At 60.9% G+C, this 25359-nt stretch overlaps 10 protein-coding genes across 10 annotated transcripts; 4 read left to right on the top strand and 6 right to left on the bottom strand.

The window, feature by feature from the left end:
• Nucleotides 1-462: 462 nt before the first annotated feature.
• Nucleotides 463-2838, bottom strand: B0T26DRAFT_689650 (major facilitator superfamily domain-containing protein). Its single transcript, XM_060441048.1, has 2 exons — nucleotides 1890-2838; nucleotides 463-1795 (listed from the first exon to the last, which is right to left on the bottom strand). Exons 1-2 carry the CDS (start codon nucleotides 2343-2345, stop codon nucleotides 722-724), a joined length of 1530 nt encoding a protein of 509 aa, XP_060303666.1. The 5' UTR covers nucleotides 2346-2838; the 3' UTR covers nucleotides 463-721.
• Nucleotides 2839-3129: 291 nt separating this feature from the next.
• On the bottom strand, nucleotides 3130-4072 carry B0T26DRAFT_632004 (RraA-like protein; the record flags this gene model as incomplete). Its single annotated transcript, XM_060436409.1, has 4 exons — nucleotides 3130-3408; nucleotides 3482-3652; nucleotides 3741-3915; nucleotides 4017-4072. The coding sequence occupies 4 exons, from the start codon at nucleotides 4070-4072 to the stop codon at nucleotides 3130-3132; spliced, it is 681 nt and encodes a 226-aa protein (XP_060303667.1).
• A 2998-nt stretch (nucleotides 4073-7070) lies between these two features.
• Nucleotides 7071-8644, top strand: B0T26DRAFT_746655 (uncharacterized protein; the record flags this gene model as incomplete). Its single annotated transcript, XM_060444723.1, has 2 exons — nucleotides 7071-7223; nucleotides 7301-8644. The coding sequence occupies 2 exons, from the start codon at nucleotides 7071-7073 to the stop codon at nucleotides 8642-8644; spliced, it is 1497 nt and encodes a 498-aa protein (XP_060303668.1).
• A 1296-nt stretch (nucleotides 8645-9940) lies between these two features.
• Nucleotides 9941-11626, bottom strand: B0T26DRAFT_631741 (uncharacterized protein; the record flags this gene model as incomplete). Its single annotated transcript, XM_060436383.1, has 1 exon — nucleotides 9941-11626. The coding sequence occupies one exon, from the start codon at nucleotides 11624-11626 to the stop codon at nucleotides 9941-9943; it is 1686 nt and encodes a 561-aa protein (XP_060303669.1).
• Nucleotides 11627-12489: 863 nt separating this feature from the next.
• On the top strand, nucleotides 12490-16123 carry B0T26DRAFT_737310 (kinesin motor domain-containing protein; the record flags this gene model as incomplete). Its single annotated transcript, XM_060443430.1, has 2 exons — nucleotides 12490-15066; nucleotides 15128-16123. 2 exons carry the CDS (start codon nucleotides 12490-12492, stop codon nucleotides 16121-16123), a joined length of 3573 nt encoding a protein of 1190 aa, XP_060303670.1.
• B0T26DRAFT_689664 (uncharacterized protein) lies at nucleotides 15971-16361 on the bottom strand. Its single transcript, XM_060441049.1, has one exon. It carries the CDS (start codon nucleotides 16330-16332, stop codon nucleotides 16171-16173), a length of 162 nt encoding a protein of 53 aa, XP_060303671.1. The 5' UTR covers nucleotides 16333-16361; the 3' UTR covers nucleotides 15971-16170.
• An 881-nt stretch (nucleotides 16362-17242) lies between these two features.
• On the top strand, nucleotides 17243-18031 carry B0T26DRAFT_746658 (HAD-like domain-containing protein; the record flags this gene model as incomplete). Its single annotated transcript, XM_060444724.1, has 1 exon — nucleotides 17243-18031. The coding sequence occupies one exon, from the start codon at nucleotides 17243-17245 to the stop codon at nucleotides 18029-18031; it is 789 nt and encodes a 262-aa protein (XP_060303672.1).
• Nucleotides 18032-18252: 221 nt separating this feature from the next.
• Nucleotides 18253-20744, bottom strand: B0T26DRAFT_631486 (uncharacterized protein; the record flags this gene model as incomplete). The annotated part of the gene is made up of 5 exons (XM_060436351.1): nucleotides 18253-18541; nucleotides 18641-18897; nucleotides 19123-19907; nucleotides 20037-20466; nucleotides 20517-20744. 5 exons carry the CDS (start codon nucleotides 20742-20744, stop codon nucleotides 18253-18255), a joined length of 1989 nt encoding a protein of 662 aa, XP_060303673.1.
• Nucleotides 20745-21373: 629 nt separating this feature from the next.
• On the bottom strand, nucleotides 21374-23341 carry B0T26DRAFT_631994 (Pescadillo N-terminus-domain-containing protein; the record flags this gene model as incomplete). Its single annotated transcript, XM_060436408.1, has 1 exon — nucleotides 21374-23341. One exon carries the CDS (start codon nucleotides 23339-23341, stop codon nucleotides 21374-21376), a length of 1968 nt encoding a protein of 655 aa, XP_060303674.1.
• Nucleotides 23342-23738: 397 nt separating this feature from the next.
• B0T26DRAFT_762412 (GPI transamidase subunit PIG-U) lies at nucleotides 23739-25335 on the top strand (the record flags this gene model as incomplete). Its single annotated transcript, XM_060446413.1, has 3 exons — nucleotides 23739-23892; nucleotides 23959-24226; nucleotides 24282-25335. 3 exons carry the CDS (start codon nucleotides 23739-23741, stop codon nucleotides 25135-25137), a joined length of 1278 nt encoding a protein of 425 aa, XP_060303675.1. The 3' UTR covers nucleotides 25138-25335.
• Between the last annotated feature and the right edge of the window lie 24 nt (nucleotides 25336-25359).

Below are 25359 nucleotides of genomic sequence, written 5' to 3' on the forward strand. Positions count from 1 at the left end.
CTTTTTTTTTCTTTTTGTGGGGTTAGTTCTCTTAGTTGGTGTTGATAATTATCTGCCCCGATGCCCCCGTAAGGTAGCTATTGAGGCTGTGAAGAGATTTGGTTGTAAATCAAGGGTAGTGGTGTGATATCACGAGAAGACAAGATCCATTGGGAGTTAATAGTGTGGAAGAGGGTTGAAGAAGCGTTGTTTTGTAGATAAAGGAAAAGAAAGGACGAGATCTATTTATACGAGTGAGATAGGTAGGGGAGCACAGTTCCTACGACATGTAAGACAGCTTAACTGCTAACTATAACTAAATTCTTGCAATGTGTATCAGCGGTTCAACCGTGGGGAATAACATTCATAAGCATGCGCAGCGTGTTTGTCGAGTGGACAGTAAATAACTAGGAGCCGCAGCGCCCCGCCCGAGTAACAAGTAACAATACCACGATTAGATTTCTGGCCAAATATCGCCATGTAGCAGGATGTTATTATTATTACAATGCGAGCAAGTGTTAATGAGAAACTTGCCGTGCGGCCAAACACAGTTCTGGTTCCCAAAAACACTACTCCCAGACTCGGCGAATTTTACCACGAGTCTCAGCCTTCCACCGGTTGCTGTAGAGGCAAACGGCACACCAGCTAACACAAGACCAAGTAGCTCCACGGCGATGACGGAGTACGCTCTTTCCTCCACCCGCTCCTCCCCCTTGGCTGGCTATCCCCCCTGTAACTAGTTCTAACTCTCCCCACTGTCAAAAACGGTCCAGGCAAGCAGCGACCCCGAGGCGCACATGACGGCCAATACCGAATTCATGACCCAGTAGCCGGCAGCCTCCCGCAAGGCGGCGCCCGTGTAATTGCCGATCATAAGACCCAGGCTTGCGATGAGCGTGTTGAGGCCGAACGTCTGGCCAAAGGCGCTGCGGCTACCAAAGCGGGCGGGGTTGTGGCGGACGGCGCTGTTGACGCGCTGCATAGACTTGATCATTGACGGCGTCTGAGCAAGAGGGACGCAGCAGCCCTGGACGAGGAGGGAGACGCAGAAAACGGAAAAGGCGGCCACGCCGGACAAGAGGCCGCTCGACGGTAGCACCATGAGGGCCAGCGCGGGCCCGTAGACGGCATACCCGGTTATGGCAACCCGCCGCGGGCCGAAGCGGTCCACGGCCCACCCGGCCATCGGGCCCAGCACCAGAGACGGCAGGGATAGTGCGAGGTACACGGCACCCACTTGCTCAGCCGTGAGATTGAACTCGGTCACAGCCTGGATGGTGAGCGTCGCGTCATATGCCCCGAATATAATGAACTGCACAAGGCTGAGCCAGATTGCTACCAGCAGTTGCGGATCGGAGAGGCAGAAAAGAATGGGCAGAATGAAAGGCTTTTTCTTCGTCTCGCCCTCGGTGCCTATGCCCGGCTCCCCTGTCAACGTAGCGTTGTCTCCATCGCTAGTTGGTTGCTGCTCTGCTACCGCTGAGGAGGAAGGCCGAGAAGGGGAGGAGGATTCCGGGAGAAGTCGATCCGTCTCGGTGGGTTCGTGTCCATTGCCATTGGCATCGCCGATATCTTTGGATGCCACGGTACCCTCTTCGATACCCCCAGCGGTCTTGTTTGTACTCCCACTCTCGGGCATCACCGCCGGCATAGCTCCCGGTGGGCGTGGTGTGTCGACCATAAACAGCCGCAGAATAAAGTCGATAGCCAACACACCCAGGCTGACGTTGAGGATGCCCTGAAACCCCCAGCGCGAGAAAATTAGTCCACCGACTGGGGGGCCGCATAGTTGTCCAACGGAGACCAAGGATCGGATCTGTTTTGGTCCAAAGGAAAACGAGTTAGACGCTACAAGTGAGGTGACAATGGTGGCCCTGTCGAGCTCTGCCCAGGTGGAGGACCGCACTCACAGTTCCCATAGCCTTTCCGATATTCTGTGGTGCAACCGCGTCGACTATCATGGGCCACCCAGCGGCATAGAGAACAGCGATGCTGAAACCGTTGAGAGCGCCGGTGATAATGAGGACGGCGTATTCATGGCTGGTGTAGAAGACGATAGTCCCGGCAGTCATGGCAAGCAAGCCGGCGAGATAGAGGGGGCTGCGAAGGTTGGGGATGTCGGCGATGAGGCCCGCGGGCACGGCGCATAGAAAGGACGAGATGCTGAACGAGGCCAGAAGCACCGCGACGCGGTCCTGTACCTCGGCTTCGGGCACGTTGAGGTGGTCGCGCATCAGGAACGGCAGCAACGGTACGCGCATGCCGAACAGGAACAGGTCCGAGAACTGCCCCATGGCCACGGCCGCCCCAATCACTACCGCATGCGACCGCCACCCTATCACGGTGCGGAGCGAGAGGCCGGCCATGATGGTTTGGTGAGGGCCCGAAGAAGAGACCCTGAAAAAGGCGAACCAGTGGGCAAGAGAATCAATGCCCAGACCACCGCAGCAACGATGTGTTGGGACTCGGAGGGGGGAGGGGAAGAAGACAATAATAAATGGAAGAGCCTTTGGCGAGGGTCAGAGCAGAGTGTGTGGCCAAGACCAGATCCCGATCTTCGTTTTCTTCTCGTGCTGCTGCAAGGGACAGTGGCGTTCGCATCTGGCAGTATGGTGCCACTCACTACTCCATCTTATGGTGGTTTGTTGGTTGCTAGGAGCAAGCAATCGAGAGCAAGCAGCTGAGAGCAAGCAGCTACGAGCTAAGGAAGCGGTGACCGGCGTCAGCCCCAGTGGCCGGGAACTCGGCCAGCGTGCAGGCCACTGCCCTAGCACTGCTGAATGCAAGCCCAGGTGGCCGTCATCTTCTCAAAACCAATAGATGAGTGAATGGTGGTCCAGTAGTCCAAAATGCGCGAATTGAAGCCGGTGATTGGTCCGGGCGGTCGATGCCGGGTGGGCGCTGTGCAGTACGCGGCGCCTCGCGTTCCGAGCCCCGAGGCCGTGAGCCGGCCTCGGACGCCGCCAACAGCACACTGATCAGGCGTAGGGAATTAATACAAAGGTACTCCGCGAGTCCTGTTCCATCATACATGTGCTACAGAGGAGCAGCGCCTTCGAATTATTTGTTGATTAATTATGCAACTTATTTCCAGGATTCCCGTTCCAATGTTGTCATTGTGTTCACCGAGTTTGCAGCTTCGGCATTTGATTACCTAAACTTCTTGCCCGCCTCGGCGAACGACATACCAAGCTCAGTAATTCCCTTTACCATCTTGGTGTCTGCCTCGACCTGCTTGGCCATGAGTGGCAGCGCCGCCTCGGCCAGCTCCTTGGGTAGGACGACGACGCCGTTGATGTCGCCGATGAGGTAGTCGCCTGGGTTGACGGTCATGTCCTGCTCATCTGTCTGCAACTTGACAGGGATGTTGACGGCGACCACTTTGAGCAGCTCGGCGGGGGGCGCGGTGCCGACATCGCGCGCAAAGATCTACTCCCACTCGGATTCAGTGTTGCGGATCGAGACACGAGGTGAAACCAAGAAGCGGGAGATGGGGACGCACGGGATAGTTCAGGTCTCTCTGCTCCTGCAGGTCTCGAAAGCGTCCGTCAATGACGGAGCCCTCGGCGCCGCTGGCTCTGGCACGCATCGACATCAGGCCGCCGTAGACGGCGTTGGGCGTCTTTGGCGGGCACGAGACGAAGACTATTGCGCCATTCGGAACCGAGTCGATCTATGCAAATATTGCTGATTGTTAGGCTCATGCTAATTTGAGCCGAGATGTTTGAATAATGCGGGAATATAAGGAATAGAAAACAAACATAATGCGCCGGGTGCTTCGGCCGCGGGTCGTCAAGCGGCACGTATTGCACCGTGTACGCTGGTCCTACAATCTTGGTCGGGCCGTCCTGGCGCTGCGGCGACCACATGGTGAGTCCCGATAGAAATCCGCCGTTGCGGAACTTGAGCTTGCAAAGCGCGTCCGAGACATCACAACTGCAGGCCAAGTGATCAGTCGTAATAATTAATTAATCAAGAAATCTATCTCAACATCTGCCTGAGCTTTTGTGCACAGGCGAGAAAGGTGAAGAGCATACGTGGTGTATTCCCGCAACGCCTTCACAACCGCGTCTTCGTGCGGGTTGTCGGCCATGATGGCGGTCGACGACAGCCGCAACGGTGATAGCCGAGGTTGCACGCGATGAGCGCGGGGAGGGGTTCTGGAGAGGAAGTGCTTAAGTCGAATTAGATGTGACGAGAGCGAGTATGGGAAGTTGAACTTGACGAATAACTGCGGCCGCGCAAACATAGGGCTAGATTATCTAGTGCAATGTCGTTAAACCCGATGACGGTGTCTTGAGAGGGTTGCTGATGATTGGCATGTGCCCGGCTAAGCGAGTTCGGGTTGGGGTTTGGGTCTGCCGGTCGGGGTCGGAATGGTGGATCCAAACAGGGAAGTCGCAACTGCGTTCAAACAGTCATTCAGTGAATTTCAGTCCCTCCCCATTTGTTGAAGAAATTCATCACCAAACAACCTAAGATTCAAATGCAATGGAACTGAACCCACGTCCTTCACATCTCCAGTTTCTCGCCGTCCGGATTTGCTTTATTGTTCTGAAAATCACCCAGCTCGGTATTCACACCCACGATCCGTCAAAGATATCAGAGTAGCGGACAGCTTCATAGACCATTACGAGCACGACTTAACACTATGACGGAAACAAAAAAACGATAATAGACCAGAGGGAAACACCTAGCTATTAGCTACAGCTACTATATGATTGCACGCGAATATGGTGATATATTCATAGGCTCCGACTCAAGGTGAGTTTTGGTTTTCTTTGTTGTTATTTCAAACTGTCAAAGAAACCCCAATTGATATAACTAGGAAGTTACAGGAATTATCATGTTTCAAGTCGTCTTCTCTGAAAGCCGTGCTTGCACAAAGATAAAAATGATCTTAGCCTCTACGTAAGGTAATTCCCCCTGACTCCCTCTCAGTTGCTTGGGGGCAACTAATTCTGTATATGAAGAAAAACTGTGAATGAGCCAAGATAGCAACGTTTCCTACTACTCTGCTGGCGATCATCAGCATCACGGATGATGTAATGCCACCCTTGATTACGTGATTATGGTCGCTGTCGAGTGCATCCAAATCCGAAATCCATCCATTCAAGCTACGGAGAATTGTCGGCAGACTCTAGCCAGCTGAGCTACGGCACATTTTATTGGCCAACAGCCGAGGGTCGAGCTCCCAAATCCTAGTAGACTAGGAAATCGCTCGCTGCCCGGCTGGTGGCGGGTCGAGTCACTGGGTTAACGAAAAAAATTGCCGTCATTAAGTTCACGGTCGTTACATCGGCGATTTTGTCCCTGAACTAAACATCTTTGAGACATTGAACTACCGCGAAGGATGGGACGACCCCAAATGACGATACTCGAGGTACTAGCAAACCACTAAAACTTGTCAGGCCGTTCTGTTGGTGATTGGCGGTTTCGGTGCGCTGGCCGCGCTGGCCTGGCCTTGGCAAGAAAAAAGTTGGCTCCAAAGGGTAAAGGGTGGTGGGTGGTGGTGGTTGCAGCTACGCATGTCTTAAAAATCCGAGACCTGCTTGCCGGTCCCGCCATGCCGCAGCGGGCGCAAGGCACAATGGCCCCCTAATAAATAAGAAGCGCATAAAATAATCGAGAGAAGGGGCCAGAAATTTATTAGATCGCAGTCTGGGTTGCACACGACTCACTGAGGCAAGGCAGATCTCAGGTGACTGGTGACGAGAAGTTGTGGCGGTGCCAAGCTGAGGAGTGCACTTGGCTTGCTGGGAGCCTTCCGTCATGTCCCAGCCACTCGGGATGGAAGACCACATGATGCAAACCAACCAAAGCGCATTTCCGACAAAGACCAAGGATATCCGCACGGATATAACGAATCCACGACAACGTTCTCACCTTGTCTACGGATAGATAGGGGGCTGACATGACGAGTGCAAAAGGCAGATATCGTCAGATTTGGACGGCGGGCCTTGGCGACTTGAATCCTCCTGAACCTTCCCCTATCATCGGTCGCGTTGCTAACTAGTAGTTCGCTCCATGGGAACGCAGCGTAATTCGCAACAGCGGCACCCAACTGGCCCTGCCAACGGGTCTTGGTGACAACTTTTTCGGGCGGGGTGGCCACGTCGTGAGCGCCAGGTCGGTAGGGACAATCTTGGAGAGATCGAAGAAGGTCCCGACCGGACAGAGCGGGATTGAAAAGGCTGGCTCGTATCCGTATTACGGATTACACTACAGGGTCCTCCGTGCACTTCGGGCCGTTCGTAACGAAACCCGCCTCACCTGTAACCGGGCAGAAAAGCCGTTGCTCTTTGTGTTTGAACTTTGGGGGCGAAGAAGACCGCAAGTCGAGAAGTTTACAAGCATCGAGATCGAATACAGCCATATGCCATCAGCGGCAAACCGCGCAAGAAAATATAGCCGTAGTTCTAATTCTGTAATCTCGGACGAAACAAATATACGTACGGTAAGCGCCCATGGTCCAAGTACGGTGTTTACGGATGCGTAGGGAGGGTGGGAGTGATCCCACAGCAGGAAAGGTGGGGATCGATTTGGGGCGGCCCATCGAGGCCACCCACCCCACTTGAACACGCCTTGCGACGGTTTCGCGGGTGGGTTTTTGCGACGAGCGACTTAACCCGCCCACACCACCCTCTTCTTTCACCCAGCCTTGCGTCGCGGGCAGCAGCACCAGCAGCACCAATCCTTCCAGGCGACCAGTTGCCGAGACAGTGGACAGTGCACTAACTTCTCTCAAGCTAAACACCATCGTTGTAGTTTTACCATATCTTTTTTAGTTTGCTGTTTTGGTGTCATCCATCCAGACTTTACCTAGCGACGGAATTCCATTCCCTGTGGCGCCGATCGACGGGCTGGCCGGATCCGACGCAAGTGCTTACCGCATCTCTCATCTGGAATCCGCTTGGGGAAGTCGAGCTTTCTCTCCTGACTGAGAATTCGCACCACCTCCATTCCCCGTCCTGGGGAGCGCAATGCAGAAGCCTTGTCCTTCATAGCGCGCAGGGCGATACTTGATCGATCGAGTCTTCCCACAAGTTGCTCTGCACATAGTCTCGCCTGTTACACGCAGGTCGCCGAGAATGCCTGTTTTTCGGATACCCGTCCCAATCGCCAGCCCCCTGACCGCTCGCGTCTCCGACGTGGCGACGTCAAGGTTGCAGCCCCGAGATGACGACCCGGCAAAGAAGCCCGATCCGAAGCCTGAGACAACAAAACCCAGTACGGCGAGCATCGTAAGTTGGCGGCGGCAGATACCACCCAAGACCTTGTGAATTTGAGGTTGAAGACGTCTGACATCCTCTCGTCATAGGCCGCTGCTGCCGTGATTGTCGGTATCATTGCCATCGTCGCCGGTGTCATCCTCCTGCGTTTCGTCCGTAGCCGAAACCCGAATCCCAAGTACATTCCGACCAAGTACCTCAAGGACGTATGGACAAGGTGGAAGGTTCCAACTCGGGGCACCCCCCACGCCTACAAGCAGACGGGCGCCGACGATGACTCGATGCGCCAAACCAACCTGGCGCGGCAGCAAAGCCTCGGGGACGAGCTGACTGAGACCCAGGCTGGGAATGGAGCTGCCGGCGCCCCCGCCGTCGACCGCAACACATCGGTTCGCAGCGTTATGACACTCCCGGTATACCGGCCCAAGGCGACAGACACGGAGCAGGTGCTCGCTCGGGAGGGCGAGCGGGACGGCATTGATGTTGTAGTGGAGATGCCGACAGCTGAGGACGACGAGGCACTGCGCGAGGAGGAGATGGCGGCACTATACGGGATCAGAGCCGCTAGGCGGCGGCAGATTGCCGAGCGGGAAGAACGGCGTCGGCTACGCCGGGAGGCCCGCGAGGCTAATAATATCGTGGCCCTGCAGGAACTGCGGGACCAGGCACGCGGTCAGGCCTCCCGGAATTTGGAGGAGATCGAAGAATTGCGCCAGGGCCACGAACGCATCCGAGAGACGCGCCAGCGCGCCGTCAGCAGCGTGTCTTATGCTGACCTCGGAGTCGTGAGAGCCGATGGCACTCGCCTCCGGGCAAACAGTAACGAGAGTGAGCGGATGGGTCTCTTGAGCGACGCGGCGAGTATCGGTGCCTCGACGGCCTCTGGGAGCCTGTTCCACCGCCGAGACAGGAGCGGAAGCTCGGCCCTCAGCATTGACACGTCCCGTATCAACGACCAGCTTGAATCCCCAGGCCTGACGGCCACCGGGAGCTCGTACAGCCTGGCAAGCACCCCGGGCGCTACGGGGCGCTCCAGGGCGAATTCGGGGGTGACCACACCACGGGCGTCGAGCGCCACGACCCGCGCAGGATCGAGCCCTGAGATCATCGATGCCGAAGATGTGGACCTTGGGGACACGAGTATGCCGCCTCCAGGGTATGAAGATGTGAGCCTGGACGAGTTTACGCCTGCTCCTTCAGGGCGGAACAGCCCGTACAACGAGCCCCCGCCGGACTATCCCGGCCCCGCCCAGGTAAGAAACAACAGGCTGTCAGCCCAGATGGAAGATTTGGCGACACAGGCACAGCCGAACGATGCGAGGAACGGCCGCTCGCCGAACGGCACTCCGCAGCTGCCGAGCCTGCGACTAGATCTGTTGCCCCAGATTGTGATCGAGCCGTCGAGTGCACTACCCCGCGCAGACGAACGATGATATCTGCGTTTGGACCAACGTTCCAGTTTGGCTTTTTGAAGCCCGAGGTAGCAGGTTGCGAACCCCCACCATTTTAAGGGCGTTGGGGGCTTGAATGTGGTGGAACTTTTTTTGGACACTCCGGGAGCCCAGCCTTGCCGAGTATTGAAGACAGCTACGACATGCTGGAGCTTGTACACACCTTTTTGCCTTTTTCGTTCTTATTTTTTCATCCTTGTCAAAATGTCTTTGGAGCACTACGCATCGTGGTATGGCTGATTGAGTGATGTGTGCAAACGATGAGAGACGTTTAGGAGTTTTTTTTTTTTTTTTTTTGGGCGGCGTTGTTGCTGATTAAGCCTTGTTTTGCATCCAAGTCAGGGGATGGTGGATCTTGGTTCCTTTGGCAGTTAGCCCCTTTTACGCTACTGGTCTTGTTCAGGTTTGGATATTCGCACAATATGCGAACATGTGGTGGATATCTCTATGTACATACTATATAAGTCGTAAAGATAATTGTTACATTTCTCACCTGGACTTCTAACTTGGCGCTGAGCTGCAATGTTTGTGCCTAGGGTTTCCTGACGTTTGGCTACTTTCACTTGTCTCTTTAGACAAGATTCTATGCACTCCAATCCCCGTGTTTATTGGCGCGGTACTAGGGAAGAATAAAGGTTATGGTGCATGAAGGGGCGTTTCTAGGAAAGAGATAGGCCTCGAGGATTCCACACAGGGTCTCAGAGTTACCGCCTCCGCTAGAGAAACCTTTGGGGAGAGCCATGACGCTCCAAGGTTTTTTATATATAGGAAAGTCTGCTGACAATGATCTTTCAGGGGTTGGACTATATTTGGCTTTATATCTATGACCGAGAAGGTTGACTTTTGTGCAGAAAACCTTCTTGCCTATACGTTCAAAGCATCACCACGGGTGCGTAACTATCTCGATTATCTAGTCGTAATAATTATTGGCGGTATGTGTTTTTCCTAGAGAAGTTGAGATTTTGATCTTGAGATTTTGATCTTGAGATGTCTGAGTACGCAGTGTGTCTGAGTACGTAGTGCAGCACTTGCTATGTTCACTGCTGGTGTCTGACCGTGCTGCTCTCGCGTGTCTTCAATCAAGGATTCACCAAGCTCCGACACCGACATGGCACGCACCCCGGGAAATCACTGAGCCGCACTAGATGACATTATGACCGTCAATTGACATACGGATCGCTGTACTGCCATCACTGCCGTCTAGCTGTGCTGCCCAGTCAGGCCGCTGACGCCATTGAAGCAAATCGCAATTCCAACACCTGAACACCTTAAAGACAACTAAAACACAGTCACGGCGCTCACGTTGCCGTTCTTCAGCACCTCAAATACTAGCCCCGGAAAGCCGTACAGCGTCGTGGTCGAATCCTCGCTGCCGTCAGCCTTGCGCCCGACGCCCGGCGTGGCGCCGCCGCTCTCCTCCCAGCCGCCCAGGAGCTCGCAGCTGCTGCCCGGGCTGTCGCCCCAGCCGCGGTTTAGCACCATGCCACGCTGCCGCTGGCGCGCCTCGTCCTCGGACGCGTAAATGGACTTCCACTCGTCGCGCAGGCTCTCCTCGATCTCGGCAAACGGCGTCTCCGAGTTGACACTTCCCTTCTTGCCGCCGTCACCTAAACCCTCGGGCAGGTACGGAATCTCCCAGCGACAGCGGCGGTGCCGGTTGAAGGGGTACGAGCCCGGCACGTTGGCGTGCAGGATTATCTTGGTGGCCACTAGCGGGTTCCACGCCTTGAACTGCACGTCGGGCAGCTTGACGCCGTCCTTCTGCTGCGTGGGCGGCGGGCGCGAGGGTGCGGTGGGCGGCGACATGAGGATGTCGAAGCCCATGTAAAAGTAGTTCCAGAAGCACTCGCCCGAGGCGTCGACGGCGGCGTCGTCCTCGACGGCCTCGTCGTCGTCGTCGTCGTCGTCATCGTCGCCGCCGCCGCCGCCGCCGTGCGAGTCGTACTCGTCCGAGGCGGCGTGCGACGACTGGTCCGTGTCGGTCAGGTCGAGGTTGTCGAGCTGGCGCGCCAGGTCCTGGCCGTCGGGGCGGGCGACCGTGTTGCTGGCGGCGCGCAGCTTGTGGATGTACATGCGCTGGTCGTTCTTGCGGTAGATGGCGTCGGGCGGGCCCAACTCGGCCACCAGCTGCTGGGGCGTCGTGTCTCCCAAGACCAGCCAGAACGAGTTGTTGGTCCAGCGGCGGAACAGCTGCAGCTTGCCGCCGCCGTAGATGCGCACCAGCGAAACCTCGTCGGGGCACACGTCCTTGCTCTTGGCAAGCGGCGCCGTCATCTTGATGCTGGGCAGCACCTCGGTCCACATGGTCTCGCGGGCCTGGGCCCACGAGTCGCCGCTGAAGACGGCCATGGAGGTGGGCACGGCCGACGACGACAGCAGCGACACGACGTCCTTGGACGGGGCGTAGTTGTCGCGCTTCATGGTGAAGGTGAAGGCGACGCCGGGGTACGACAAGACGTAGAGCCCGGCCGAGTCGCGGTCGTCGGCGTCTGGTATAAACTCCCCGTCGTACGTGGGCCCCAGGAAGCGCTGGTAGATGTGGCGGAACGTGGGGCCGGCGGTGTCGGGGTGCGGCGACGCGGGGCTGGCGGGGTTGGGGTTGGGGTTGGGGCTGGTGCTGGTGCTGGTGCTGGTGCTGGCGCTGGCGCTGGTGCTGGCGGGGCGCACGAGGTCGCGCTCCTTGTCGTTGGCGGGCTTGAGGAAGATGTGGGTGCGGGAGAAGTCGGTGACCTCAATCAGGCGGAGGCGCTGCTCGGGGCCGTCGAAGCGCAGGCGTAGGCCGTTGGCGGGCAGGCCAACCATGACGGGCTCGCGCACGGGGTCGGAGGGAGTGTAGTAGACGTCGAGCTTGGGGAAGCGCTGGGGCTCCGCCTTGAGGCGGGTGAGAATGTCATGGAGAGAGGCGCCGAGAACCAGGAAGCCCAAGGCGCGGCCGGGATGGAGCTGGGCCGAGAAGAGCGACATTGTGGGTGTCGGGGGTGGTGGTTGTTGGCTCTCGGCGGGGTACGAGGGCCTGCGCCGGCGTCGAGACGAGACGAGACGGTGGCAGGCTGGGGGCGAGGCACGAACCGAGCATAGCAGTTGGGTGCTATTTAAGCCGTCGATAAGCCTTCAAAAACTTTGATGCCAGAGGTTTGGCGAGAGGCAGAGAGTCAAATGTCGAGACAAAGCCGCCCGCGGCGAGTCTGGCACTGGCACTGGCACTGGCAGAGCTTCTCGTGATCGCGGCACGGGCAGCGGCGTTCGGTGTGTCATCTGCGGCAGGTATGGAGGGGCTGAGGAGGGGCAGCTGCGCAGCTGCCTGTGGCACCTAATCTAGTGGGGCGGGCTGGCTGGCTAGCAGTTGGTGGGGGGGCAGGGAGCAGGTGGGCAGTTGCCCGGGCAATGGCGCCCGCCATGTTGTCGCGCTTGCATGGAACGGGGAACCCCGGCAAAATTCTGCGGATCAACACGCGCACTGTTCATCTGCGTTGAGGCACAGGGCCGATTGCAGCGCCAATCCGGCAAGACTGGGCCCATCACGTCGGATTACTGCCATCCACTCCTCATCCATCATTCATCGCCATTGATCGATCAATCGTGACAATCGTCGCCGTTGCAAAGTCAACAGACAAGCAGTCGACTGAATAGTCAGTCAACAACCGGACAGTACCGAATAGTCAGTCAACAACCGGACAGTACCGAATAGTCAGCCAGCAACCGGACAGTACCGAATAGTCAGTCAACCGAACAGTACCGAATACTACGGAATATCGAATAGGAACAACAGCTCCATGGAGCGAAGAACTGCCACGGCAAACGCCAGGCCGAGCGGGACGCGCACAAGCATGCGGCCGCCATCTCGGACCACGTCGTCCACTCGTCAGGCGTCGTCCACACGCCAGCCGCCGTCAACGCGCCAGCCATCTTCTGCCAGACCAGGACGCCAACCATCCACATCACGACCCGGCTCCCCAGACTCGGTGCTGTCGGCCGGCGGCAAGCGCAAGGACCGAGACTTTGAGACCGACGAGGGAGAGGCTACCAACATCAACGTCGTGGTGCGGTGTCGCGGGCGCAACCAGCGCGAGGTGCGCGAGAACAGCGCCGTGGTGGTACGCACCGAGGGCGTCAAGGGTAAGCTGGTGGGGCTGGCCATGGGCCCGGCGGCGCTGAGCGACAAGACGTACAACTTCGACCGCGTCTTCTCGCCGGCGGCGGACCAGAGCATGATCTTTGACGACGTGGTCAAGCCGATCCTCGACGAGATGCTCGAGGGCTACAACTGCACCATCTTCGCGTACGGGCAGACGGGCACGGGCAAGACGTACACCATGTCGGGCGACATGAGCGACACGATGGGCATGCTGGGCGAGGAGGCGGGCATCATCCCGCGCGTGCTCGACTCGCTGTTCAACCGGCTCGAGATGGACGACCGCGAGAACTGCGTGCGCTGCTCCTTCATCGAGCTGTACAACGAGGAGCTGCGCGACCTGCTGTCGGCCGAGGACAACGCCAAGCTCAAGATCTACGACGACAACTCGCGGAAGGGCCACCAGACCACCGTCGTGCAGGGCATGGAGGAGCGCCACATCACGAGCGCCACCGACGGCCTGCGCTGGCTGCAGGAGGGCAGCGTGCGCCGCCAGGTGGCTGCCACCAAGTGCAATGACCTGAGCAGTCGCAGCCACACCGTCTTCACCATCACGGTTCACGTCAAGCGCGAGACGGATAAGGGCGAGGACTACCTGATGGCCGGCAAGCTCAACCTGGTCGACCTGGCGGGCAGCGAGAACATCCAGCGGTCGGGCGCCGAGAACAAGCGCGCTGCCGAGGCCGGGCTCATCAACAAGTCGCTGCTCACGTTAGGCCGGGTCATCAACGCGCTGGTCGACCGCAGCGCGCACATCCCGTACCGCGAGTCCAAGCTCACGCGGCTGCTGCAGGACTCGCTCGGCGGGCGCACCAAGACGTGCATCATCGCGACCGTGTCGCCGGCCAAGAGCAATCTCGAGGAGACCATCTCGACGCTCGACTACGCCTTCCGGGCCAAGAACATCCGCAACAAGCCGCAGCTCAACGCGCTGCTGAACAAGAAGACGCTGCTGCGCGAGTTCACGGCCGAGATTGAGCGGCTCAAGGGCGAGCTGATCGCCACGCGCCAGCGCAACGGCGTGTACCTGTCCAACGAGGCGTACGAGGACCTGTCGGTGCAGAACGAGTCGCGCCGCATCCTGACCGAGGAGCAGGGCGCCAAGATCGAGACGCTCGAGAGCAATCTGCGCAACAAGGTGCACGAGTTCTTCACGCTGACCTCGAGCTTCGTCGGGCTCAAGAAGGAGCACGACGCCACGCGCGCGCTGCTCGACGAGACGGCCGAGGTGCTCGACCAGACGGAGCTGGTGCTGGCGGCCACGCGCAAGGCGCTGGCCGAGGAGGCGCACCTGCGCCGCGCCCACCAGGCCACCGAGGAGCGCCTGGCGGCCGTCGGCAGCACACTCCTGTCGACGCTGCAGCGCACCGTCGGCGACGTCGGTGGGCTGCACGCCAAGAACAAGCGCAAGTCGGACCTACAGCACCTCAACCGCAGCACGTGGGCCATGTCGCAGGCGCAGGTCACGGGGGTGACGGAGCTGGTCGAGGGCCGCATCGACGACCTGCGGCGTGGCCAGGAGCGCCACATCGCGGCCGTCACAGAACGCGTCGGGGCGTTTGTGCGCGACGAGCTCGGCCGCCTGTCGTCGACGCAGGCCGGCCTCGACGCGCACGTCGGCCGCCTCGCCGACGCGCAGGCGCAGCTGCTGGCGCAGCGCCGCCGCTCCAAGGACGACATGGACGGCGTGCTCGGCGAGATCAAGGTGGTTCGCGACGCGGTGCAGCAGCGCGTGGGCGGCAGCCTGCAGGCCATCTCGGGCGCGGCCGAGCGCATCGCCGGCGGCGTGCTCAGCGAGCTGGCGGCGTTCCACGGCCAGCTGCACGCCTCGTACAGCGCCGTCGGCAAGGACTTCAAGGCCGTGTTTGACGACTTGCTGCAGCGCTTGGCCGACCAGCGCGCCGAGTCGGCGCGCCTGCGCCTGCAGCTCGAAGGCGCCGGCCGTGGCGTGGTGCAGGCCAGCGCGGCCGCCGCCAAGCGCATCGGCGACGCCGTGGACGAGGAGCGGCGCCAGGCGGCCGCCGAGCGCCAGCAGCTGCTCGCGCAGATCACGGCGCTGGTAAACTCGCAGGCCGAGCTGCACGAGGAGCGCCTCACGGCCAAGACGGCGCAGGTCAGCCAAGCCGTGGCCGAGTCGGGCGGCGCCTTCGAGGGCAGCCTGGCGCAGTACTCGGCGGACATGGACGCGTGGGGGGAGCGCGACGCCCGGCTGGTGGACGAGGTAGCACAGTCGCGCGACGCCATCAAGAACAGGCTCAAGGACGACTGGACGGTATGTTTCCCTCTCATCCTCGTATCTTGATCAGGTCAAGCTAACTCTCTCTCTCTCGCAGGCGGCCAACCAGCACAGCACGGCGATCCAGACAACGACACAGTCGGTGCACGCCGAGACGGTGCGCGTGGTGGACGCGCAGATACGCGACCTCGGGGTGCAGATGCGCGACCTGGACGACTTTGTGGCACGGGCGCGGCAGCACAACGCGGCGCACCACAAGCAGCACGCAGAGGCGGTGCACGCGCTGTCAACAACCATCGAGGGCGCCATGGACGACGTGGCGGGGCGGTTCCGCGACGGGGCCGGGCGCGCGCAGGCGCTCGGCGACGACGTGGTGGCCGAGGCGGACGAGCTGCGCAAGTTCCTGGGCCCGGCCCTCGACACGGCCGTGTGCCTGCCGCTGGCCAGCCTGCGCGAGGACATGCAGACGACGGGGCTGCGCGAGTACGAGCCGACGGGCGACACGCCGCAGAAGACGCAGTACCGCTACCCGACGGAGCTGCCGCACACGGCGCCGCACGACGCGCTGCTAGCCGAGCTGCGCGACAACCTGGTCTCTGCCGACGCGGACGCGGCGGTAGATTCGCCGCCGGCGCGCGCGTTTCCTGCTACCGTCACGCCGACCATCTTCAGCGATACGCAGCTCTCGCCGGCGGACCCGTCCGCAAACTCGCCGCAGCCGCTGCCCAAGCGGCGGCACACGACGCAGCAGCAGCAGCAGCAGCAGCACCGTGACATGGCCGCCAAGAACACGGCCCTCTCTATGAGCCTGCGCGAGGTCAACCTCAACGTGACGGGCGCGGCGGCAGCAGTGGCGTCGACATCAGCATCGTTGGCATCGACAGCCTTTGACCACGCGTCGCTCGGCGTCGCGACGCTGCCCGCCGCCGCCGCCGCCGACAGCACGCTGCCGCTACTGAAGCGCAGCACGAGGAGCCGGCCGACGCGCCTGGCGCGCAAGGTGGTGGCGTCGGTGGCCGAGGGCGTCGAGAACATGCCGCCGGTCGACATGTTGGGCGGTGGCCGCAGGAAGAGCCCGCGGCTGCAGCAGTAGTTGGTGTGTTTCTAGCCTGGAGTTGGGCGTGTCATGGGATTATCTTATTATACTGGGACTGGGATGAGGGAGTCTGGCTTGGTTGGTTCTCTGTTGGGGTTGTTGTCATGGATCACTTGCGTTGCTGTAATTCTCGTATCGAGCACTGATACCCTGCCCCGTGTGGGCCTTAACTGACTGGTGCGGCTTGTGCTGCTGTTGACTACCATCGTGTCTTGCTGAGTTTGGTGGTGAAGACTTGTTAAGTATGATGTCTATGTAATTACCCCCAACCCACCTCCCCGGGCCGGCCGGCTGTGTCCTGGCGGGAGGCGCCGTCGCCGTTATGTTTTTGCACCGAGACATGACGCCGTCTTGCTCCAACACAATTTTGCCAAGATCCAGCAGCCCTCGTCTGGCACCCGAATCTTGATCACAACTGACATGCTTCCGCCAGCCATCCGGCAGCCGCTGTCGGCTGACTCCTCACGCCGCACCACCTGTGCAATCCTGACGGTGGCCGGTCGGGTAATGCAAGCTACTCAACAATATCAACAATAACATTCAACTGCGTCATGGTAGTCACGAACCTCGGGACCCAAGTGTCGCCACTCGACCCCAAACCGGAAACAAAAAAGCCCACTCAATGCACGGCAGGAAACACAAATCCTCGATCGTTGGGCGGGCGAGAAGCCGCCCACCGCAATTGGGCAGCTCGGATCACCGCGGGGTCGGCCGAAGGCACCTTGGCACGTCACGTCGTAACGGCGAGCGACCGGCTTGCGGTTATCAGATAGGGTCGCCGTCGACAGATGTGGAGCAGGTGAGCGCGCCCTGCCGACGACTAGCGCCCGACGCCCGGGCTGGGTATATGAACCGGTTCAACGACGGACGGTAGAATTATGAGAATTGGGGAACATAATCATTCATATCTCGATTTGGTCTTCTACCAATTATCATCTAGACCTAGGCTGCTAGTTCACACCAATTCTGTCAACCCCTATCAGCCCCTATCAACACCAATCCATCACACCAACACCAGCACCATCAACGTCAACCCGTTGTTACCCCATCAACCCATCAACCCATCAACCCATCACCACATCAACCTCGACATCAACATTGACATCACCAGCACCAATGTCCGCCCCAGACCTCACCAGCTTCAAGGCCCTCTCCTTCGACTGCTACGGCACACTGATCGACTGGGAAGGCGGGCTGGCGGCCGACCTAGCCCCAATCCTGTCGCAGCTACCAGAGGGGCATGCGTGGCGGGCGGAACCACTGCTGGCCGTCGAGCGCTTCGACACGCTGTCCAACGAGCTAGAGGAGGCGCAGCCCGCACAATCCTACGACGAGAACCTAAGCGCGTCGTTCGTGGCAGTGGCAGACGAGGCAGGCGCGACCGCGTCGCCTGCTGACGCAGCGGCCGTCGGCGCGGGTCCCGGGCGGTGGCCGGCGTTTAGCGACACGGTGGACGGGCTGCGGCGGCTGGCGCGGCACTACCGGCTGATCATCCTCAGCAACGTCAACGAGGCCAACATCAGGGGCACGGTGGCGGGGGCGCTGGGCGGGGCGCGCTTCGATGCAGTGTACACGGCCGAGGCCATCGGGTCGTACAAGCCCAGCCACGCCAACTTCCGGTACCTGTTCGCGGGGGCGCAGCGCGAGTTCGGCGTCGACTGGGAGCGCGGCGAGCTGCTGCACGTCGCGCACAGCCTGACAGCCGACCACGTGCCGGCCAAGGAGCTGGGGCTGCCGAGCGTGTGGATCTCGCGGGGCGCGCGCGACGGCCGGTGGGGAGTGGGCGGGAACCAGCGCGAGCTGTCCGCGCAGAGCAAGGTGGCGTTTGGCTGGCAGTTTGAGACCATGGCCGACATGGCCGACGAGGCGGACCGGCAGTTTGCGGCAAAGGCAGAAGCCAAGTAGTGTGGTTGTGAATAGTAATGATATGCACATGTACTGGGTGCTATGCTTATTCGCGTGGTTGTTATTCGAATGGTTGTTCCGTACATTTTATGACAACATGCGTGCAAGCAAGTACGTGTACTCGGTTATTCGTGTGGTGTGCCGATATTAATCTCAACACGCATGCATCTGGCAGCAGCAGCAGCGGCGGCGGCGGCAGCGGCAGCAGCGGCAGCAGCGAATCATCCCGACTCGTCCTTCATAGACAGCCCGTCCTCGCTCCGCCGCCGCGGCGACGCCCGGAACGTCTTCCCCCGCCACCCCGACCTGGTCTTGATCTGGTGCAGAAAGCCGTCGACGTGCACAGCACCGTCCACCTCGTCCTCGCTATCGACATCGGCGTCGGCCACGGGGCCCCCCCCGTGCTTCTCCTGCAGGTGCCTGCTCAGGTTGTCCTTCCGCGAGAAGCCCTTGACGCCGCGCGGACAGTCGGGCCACGGACAAAGGTACATATTTGCACTCTCGTGAGTCCTCTTAATGTGCCGCGTCAGGTGGACTGTGCGCGAGAATCCTTGCACGCCGCGCGGGCAGTTAGCCCACGGACAGAAGATCCCCCCTGCGGAGCCCGACCTGGCCGACTGGTCGCTGACCTCGACGTCTGCTGCGGCTTCGCTGACCTCGACGTCTGCCGGGGCTTTCCCGCCGTGAATCTCCCGGACGTGCCTATTCAAGTTGCTCAGCCGCGAGTAGCCCTGGACGGCGCCCGGACAGCCGGCCCAGGGACATAAGAGACTCCCTGCGGGGCCGGGCGTGGACGGCCTGGCTGCTGCTTCTGCTTCTGGCAAGGACGGCCGCATGCTCTGGCGGCTTACGGCGCGGGGCTGATCCTGTTCGCCGACGTCTGGCACGGCTTTCCCGCCGTGCACCTTTCGAACGTGCCGGTTCAAGTTGCTTGCCCGCGAGAAACCCTTGATGGCGCCCGGGCAGCCGTCCCACAGACAGCGGTGCTCTCCTGCGGGGCCTGGCGTGGCCGACTGGCGGTTGGGCGTAGTTGCTGGCTCTTCTGTCCCCGAAGACCGCCGCATGTTCCGGAGGCTCACGACGCGGCATACGATGCGGCTCTGCTCCAGCTCCTCTTCGCTGTCATCGGACGGCGGAATGTCAATGGGCCCGGGCGAATACGTCGCCGACAGCATGCCGTGAGCGCCTGCGGGCTGCTCCAACAGCGTGTGCATCGTCATGCCCTGTCCGAACAGTGTCGCGCACCGCTGCGTCGCGCGCGTGATTACAGCGGGCGAGAAGCCTGCCATTGCTGCCGCGCCCATGACGTGGTGCCAGTCGCGCGGCAGGCACTTCCGCACGCGGCCCTCCACAATGCTCTGGTCTGACAAGACGCTCGACGCCCGAGACGCCGACCCCCTGCTCGCCACGCCCGACCGCGAGCTGGCCCGGGAGTCCGGCGACGCCGAGCGAGACTGCTCGGTGCTGGCCCGCAGCGCAGCCTCGCGCTCCGCCTCCTTCTTTTCATGGTAAAAGTCGGGCAGCCGTTGCTTCCGCTCCCGGGCGACCCTGACCAGCATGTCCTGCTCCGTCTCGCCCTCGAGCGGGATGACGGCCTTCCTGGGCCGTCCCACCCTCCCTTTCGGCGGCTGCTGTATCGGGGCTGGGCCGGTCTTGCGCTTGGGGGTTGCGTGGCGTGTGCTGCGCTTCCCCCGCTTGATTGGGCTTGCGTCGGTCTCGGTGCCGTCTTCGTCGCCCGAGCGCGGCCTGGACGCGCGCGCGTTGTGGAGGATTGTCAGCGTCTCGTCGAGCTTGGCGAGTATGCGTCGGGATGCTGGTCGCAGCAGCGCGTAGGACTGCGCGTCGTCGGCCGACGGCACGACCGTGTAGGCTGGAGCTGCCAGTCGGTGCCGTCGAGGCGTCCTCGACACAGACGGCCTCGACAGGGACGTCCTCGACCCAACCGTCGCCGACTCCTCCTTGATGCTCTCGGTCCTCAGCCTCTTGCTCCTATCGCGGCTGCGACCCCTTGAGGGCGGTCTGCTTTCAACCTCCTCTTGGTCCTCATCCTCGCCCTCCTCATCCTCTGCCTCCTCGTCCTCGTCCTCATCCTCGTCCTTCGCCTCCCCCTCATCCTCGTCCTTTGCCTCCCCCTCATCCTCGTCCTTCGCCTCCCCCTCATCGCTCGTCTCAACAGACCCCACCGCCGGCGCCTCCTGGCTGCGCAACCCCCGCCGCAGGAACCTCTCCTTGGCGAAGCGCAGCATGGTGGCCGACACCTCCTCCTCGAGGTGGCTACCCGGAAACCCCGGCGACGGGCAGCGGAACGTCGCGCGCTGGTGCTTGTCCAGCGTCCGCGGTAGCAGCTCGTCGCTGGGCACCTCGTCCGCGGGCAGCGGCCACGCCGTCCAGCGCTCGCCCACCCACTTGCCGCGCCGTCTGTCCTCGTCTTCGTCCTGGTACACCGTTAGCAGGCACACACAAACCAAGAGAGGGGGCGGCTCACCTGCTGCCCCCGACGGCCCCGCTTCAGCGCAGCAGCATTGTACAGGTGGACGGCGAGGTCCTGGGCGGTGGCGGTCTCGAGGGCCGCGTGCGTCTTGCGGTCCTGGCGTGTCCACGATGCCCAGGTCGACGGGGCGCCGGTCCAGCGGTTGGGCCGCCGCTCGTGCAGCTCCTCCGAATCGAGCGACCGTATTTCGTCCGTGTCCAGATCCCAGTCGTCATCGGCCATGCTGGTGATGCAATCGCTGCGCCTTTACCTCTGCTGGTTGCAGCTATCGGACGGTCGCTAGCTTTTCTTTACTAGCTTTCCTTCTTTCCTTCTTTCCGACTCGACTGCACATCGAACTGGCTGCGTTCTGCCGACGAAGGTGCAGTTACGAACGGCAGCTCTGCATACCTCGTCGCTTCGGTTCGGCGCACAGCAGACACAAAATTTGAGTTCGAATGGAGGTTCACGAAATGGCAGCTCTGCATACCTCGTCGCTTCGGTTCGGCGCACAGCAGACAAAGTTTGAGTTCGAATGAAGGTTCACGAAATGGTTCTAACCCTAACCCTACCACTAGCACAGGATGAATCAGACAGGCACGATGCTGACAGTTGAGGACATGCTGTAAGAGATCTCTACTGTAAAGTGTAAACTGCTGGTAGCACCCACGTGTAACAGGTAGGCAATGCCTAGGTATTAATCTTGCCTCTGGCGGCCCTCCAGGACCCTCCAGGGCCCATACGGCGGGCTACTCGCTGTGCTTGGGGATGATATGTACAGGCGCAGGTGAGTGGAGGCACTAAATGGTAGGCAAGGGACACAGCAGGCAAGACCGAAAAATAAATAAAGTAGCATCAACGAGGTATCTACATCACGCCTTCTTCGCCAGCTCCTTCTCCATCTTCCTCCGCTTCGACCGCAGCTTCATGTCCTCGGCGCTCTTCTTGTTGTTAGTGTACTGCATCTGCTCAAACAGCTTGCGCTTCTTCTTGCTCAGCATGCCCTTGGCCCGCTCCAGGTCCTCGGCCTCCTCACGTGTCTTCTTCTCCAGCGCCTTGCGCGCCTCTAGCTTCGCCTTGGTCTTGGCGTCTACCGTCTTGCTCGCTACCGCCTTGCCCGCGATCTCAGCCTCGAGCTCGCGCTGCCGCTGCAGCGTCGCAGGCTCCTCCTCGTCCTCCTCGTCCTCCTCGTCCTCCTCGTCCTCTTCCTCCTCCGACAGCTCGGCGGCCGCCTCCTCCTCGCTGTCGTCGTTGCCCGACTCGACGTCCATGTCGTTGTCCACCTCGTCGCCCTCTGCCTCGTCGACCTCGGCAAGGTCCGCGTCGAGCGTCTCGGCCTCCGTCTCCTGCACCTCAAGCGGCAGCGTGGGGTCGTACTGGCCCTGCGCCGTCTTGACAAAGGGGCTCAGGTGGGGGGGCAGCGGCGCGCCGGGCGCGTATAGCTCCGGGCTCTTGAGCTCGTCGTTGTTGACGCAGTCCCAGACCCACTGCGGCTGCACGTACACGCGCCCCGGGTACCGCTGGTTCGGGTCCACCTTCTGCGACGTCTGGTTGTCCTCGCCGTCGCCCTCGCTGCTCATGGCCGCCTGCACCACCGGCCGGTCGACGATCTGGTGCGTGATTGCCGGGTCCGACTCGTCGGTTGTGAAGGAGCCCTCGCCGAGCACAGAGTCCCAGCCTATCCGCTTGCAGCCAAATGCCCGCAGGATGAACTCGAGCGGCTGCCGCGGCGTCTCGCGCGACAGGAAGAAGGTCATCCCCGCGAACAGCTCGGCGGGGTCGCTGCTGCTGTGCGAGGGCTGGGGCAGCACGTCACCGCCAGGCGCCACCGGCTCGAACTTGTCGAGGGCGTCGCTGGGCACCTCCTCGGCGTCAACGATCACCTCGGACTCAACACCGGGCTCCTCCTTCAGCTGGCGCACCAGCTTATCGACTGCGGCCTGCAGCATGGGGTCCGGGCCGTACTCAGCGTCGCCGCCTACGGCGGCCTTGGCGCCGTTGGTGGCAATGTTGACGCCCTCGAGGGCAAAGGCGCCCAGCTCGGCGCCCTGGTCGTCCTTGAGCTGGTCGAACTTGGGCGGGTACTTGAGCCCGATGGACGTGTACAGGCGGTAGTTGACAAATCCCAGCAGCGTCATGTAGAACTCGACAAAGGTGCCCATGATGCGGAAGTCGACGTCGCCGACGATACGCTGGTTGAACTTGTAGGGCACCAGCCACAGGATGTCCTCGCCCTGGATGTTGGCCTGGTAGTAGATGCCCTTGATTGAAAGAAACGACTTGCGCAGGCCGTGCGAGACGATCAGGTAGTGCTCGAACTCGAGGCACAGGCGCTCGCAGCGGGCAATCATCTTGGCGGGCACGGCCGAGGTCGACGGCAGGTTGGCGAACAGAAACAGCATAGACAGGCAGTCGTCCAGATCGCGCAGCGCGTCAGCAAAGGTCGGGTAGCGCTCGCGGATGACGTGGTGCAGCGTGTAGCGCGGCTTGCCCGTCTTGTCGGGGCGGGCAGCGCTGCGCTCGAGGCGAGAGGCATCCGTGACGTCGCCGCGGCCGAGGGCGCGCGAGATCTTCTTCTCGAGCACCTTTTGCTCGCGGAACTTTTGCAGCAGCGGCTCGTGCAGCAGGTACTGGACGTCCTTGGTGTAGTAGAAGGTGGTTGATGCCGTTGCCGACTTTGACACCTTCTTCTTGTTTCGGGGCTCGCGCGGGTAGATGCCCTTCCAGATGCAGAGTTTGCGGAAGTCGGGCAGGCTGAGCTGCAGCTTCTTGACCGCCTGCGTGCGCGTCAGGTAGTTTTTGGCCTGGCCGGCCTGGCCTCTCCTCTTTATCTTGGCCATGGTGGCTCGATTGGCCGCGGTGTGTGGTGGAGGAGGTGTGTTGGTGGTGGTGGAGGGCGTGTGGTGGTGCCGTGATGTTGTCTTGCAGCAGCACCAGTACCCGCGGGGCATAATATTTGGCGGTGATCTCAACTTTTTTTTGCTGGACTTTTTCTGCCGCCGCCCACCGCCGCCCACCGCCGGATAAGATAAGTCTTGACAGGTGGGTCCAGCAAGCCAACCGTAACGGAAACTACGTATAACGTACCAGGCGGGCGACGGATACGGAATGCATTACCTTAATTACTTACTCCAGCAGCCCCGTGTAGTCCCGGCTGGCAGACAGCTCCATCGTGGCACCAACTGGCATCTCCGAGTCTCTCCACCCACGACACATGTTCTCGCGACGGCACACTCAATGGACGGCGGCAAGGTAACCCCGGGGAGGACGATGGCGCTGCTCGCCGGCGCGTCGGTGCTGCGGCTGGCCATGTTCACGCTCCTGCCGGGCCTGCCCGACCTGCTCGCGGGCCGCGTCGAGATCTCGACCCCCGTCACCAGCTTCAAGCGCCGTGAGCACCCCCCTCCCAATGTCTTTGACTTTGCGTCTACCCATACTAACCCGACCGCTGCTGCAGTGCAAGAGGGCCTCTTCCTCTACAACCACAACGTCTCGCCCTACGACGGCGGCGTCTACCACCAGGCGCCGCTGCTGCTCCCGCTCTTCTCGCTGCTGCCCAGCTTCGCCGCCTTCCCGCTCGCCACCTATATGCTCTACATTGGCGCCGACCTGCTGAGCGCCCGCGCCCTGCTGCGCATCGCCGGGTCGGGCGAGGCCGGCGAGTCGGCCCTGTTCGCGTCGCCGCGCCGCGAGAAGCGCGCGAGCGGCCTGGTCGTCGCCGCCCTGTAAGCCGTGCCTGCCCCCTTCCCTGCCCCTGCAGTCTCCCTGCTGACCTCGCAGCTTCCTGTTCAACCCCTTCACCATCGCGTCGTGCGTCGGGCGGTCGACGGGCGTCTTCACGACCTGCGCCATCCTGCACGCCATCGCCCGCGCCGTGTCGGGCGCGCCGCTCGGCGCCATGGTCGCCCTCTCGTTCGCCGCCTACCTGTCCATGTACCCGCTACTCCTGCTCCCGCCGCTGCTGCTGCTGTGCTACGACCGGCAGCTGTCGAAGCACGCTACGCAGTCCCTGACCCAATTCGCGACGACGCACCTGGCCGTGGCCGCGGGCGTGCTGGCGGCGCTGTTCTGGATGTCGTTCCTGGTGGCGGGGTCGTGGGAGTTCCTGCCGTCGACGTACGGCGTGCAGCTGACGCTGTCCGACCTGGCGCCCAACGTGGGGCTGTGGTGGTATTTTTTTGTTGAGATGTTCGACTCGTTCCGGTCCTTCTTCCTGGCTGTCTTTTGGCTGCACCTGTCGTGCTACGTGGGCGGGCTCACGGTGCGGCTGCGGCGCCAGCCGCTGGCCGTGCTGACGCTGCTGCTAGGCATCTTCGCCGTCTTCAAGCCGTACCCGAGCATCAGCGACACATCGCTGTTCCTGGCCCTGGTGCCGCTGTACCGCCACGTTGTGCCGCTGATGCGCTACACCTTCGTCGTTGCCGCCGTCATCATGTACGCCACCTTCCTCGGCCCGGCCTTCTACCACCTGTGGATCTACGCCGGCAGCGGCAACGCCAACTTTTTCTACGCCATCACGCTGGTTTGGGGGTTGGGCCAGAGCCTGCTGGTGTGCGATCTGACGTTTGCCGTGCTGCGCGACGAGTGGGAGGTGGAGCGGCCCGAGATGGTGGGCAAGGAGATCCGGCAGATATGAGCCAGCCCGTAGTCTGCGCGGCTGCACTATACGCGGCTGCACTATACGCAGCTGCACTACAACTACACATGTACAAGTATCCAAAAGACGAGGTGGTGTCCAACGGTATCAAAAATCATAGCATTGAGAGGGAATCTTTGTCTAGCCTTAGCTTAGCCTGTCCGGCCGCTCCAGAACGCCTATAAGGTGCAACCCATTCATTGTTTTTGTTTAATAACGGCG

This window comes from Lasiosphaeria miniovina (assembly GCF_030549165.1).
Source record: "Lasiosphaeria miniovina strain SMH2392-1A chromosome Unknown B0T26scaffold_1, whole genome shotgun sequence".
Taxonomy (NCBI): domain Eukaryota; kingdom Fungi; phylum Ascomycota; class Sordariomycetes; order Sordariales; family Lasiosphaeriaceae; genus Lasiosphaeria; species Lasiosphaeria miniovina.

Excerpts from the sequence above, each read along its gene's own strand:
- B0T26DRAFT_689650 (XM_060441048.1), bottom strand. The coding sequence starts at position 2,345 with ATGGCCGGCCTCTCGCTCCGCACCGTGATAGGGTGGCGGTCGCATGCG. Across the intron at positions 1,796-1,889 it reads TCGGAAAGGCTATGGGAACT|ATCCGATCCTTGGTCTCCGT; the intron begins GTGAGTGCGGTC and ends GGACCAAAACAG.
- B0T26DRAFT_689664 (XM_060441049.1), bottom strand. The coding sequence starts at position 16,332 with ATGGTAGTCAACAGCAGCACAAGCCGCACCAGTCAGTTAAGGCCCACA.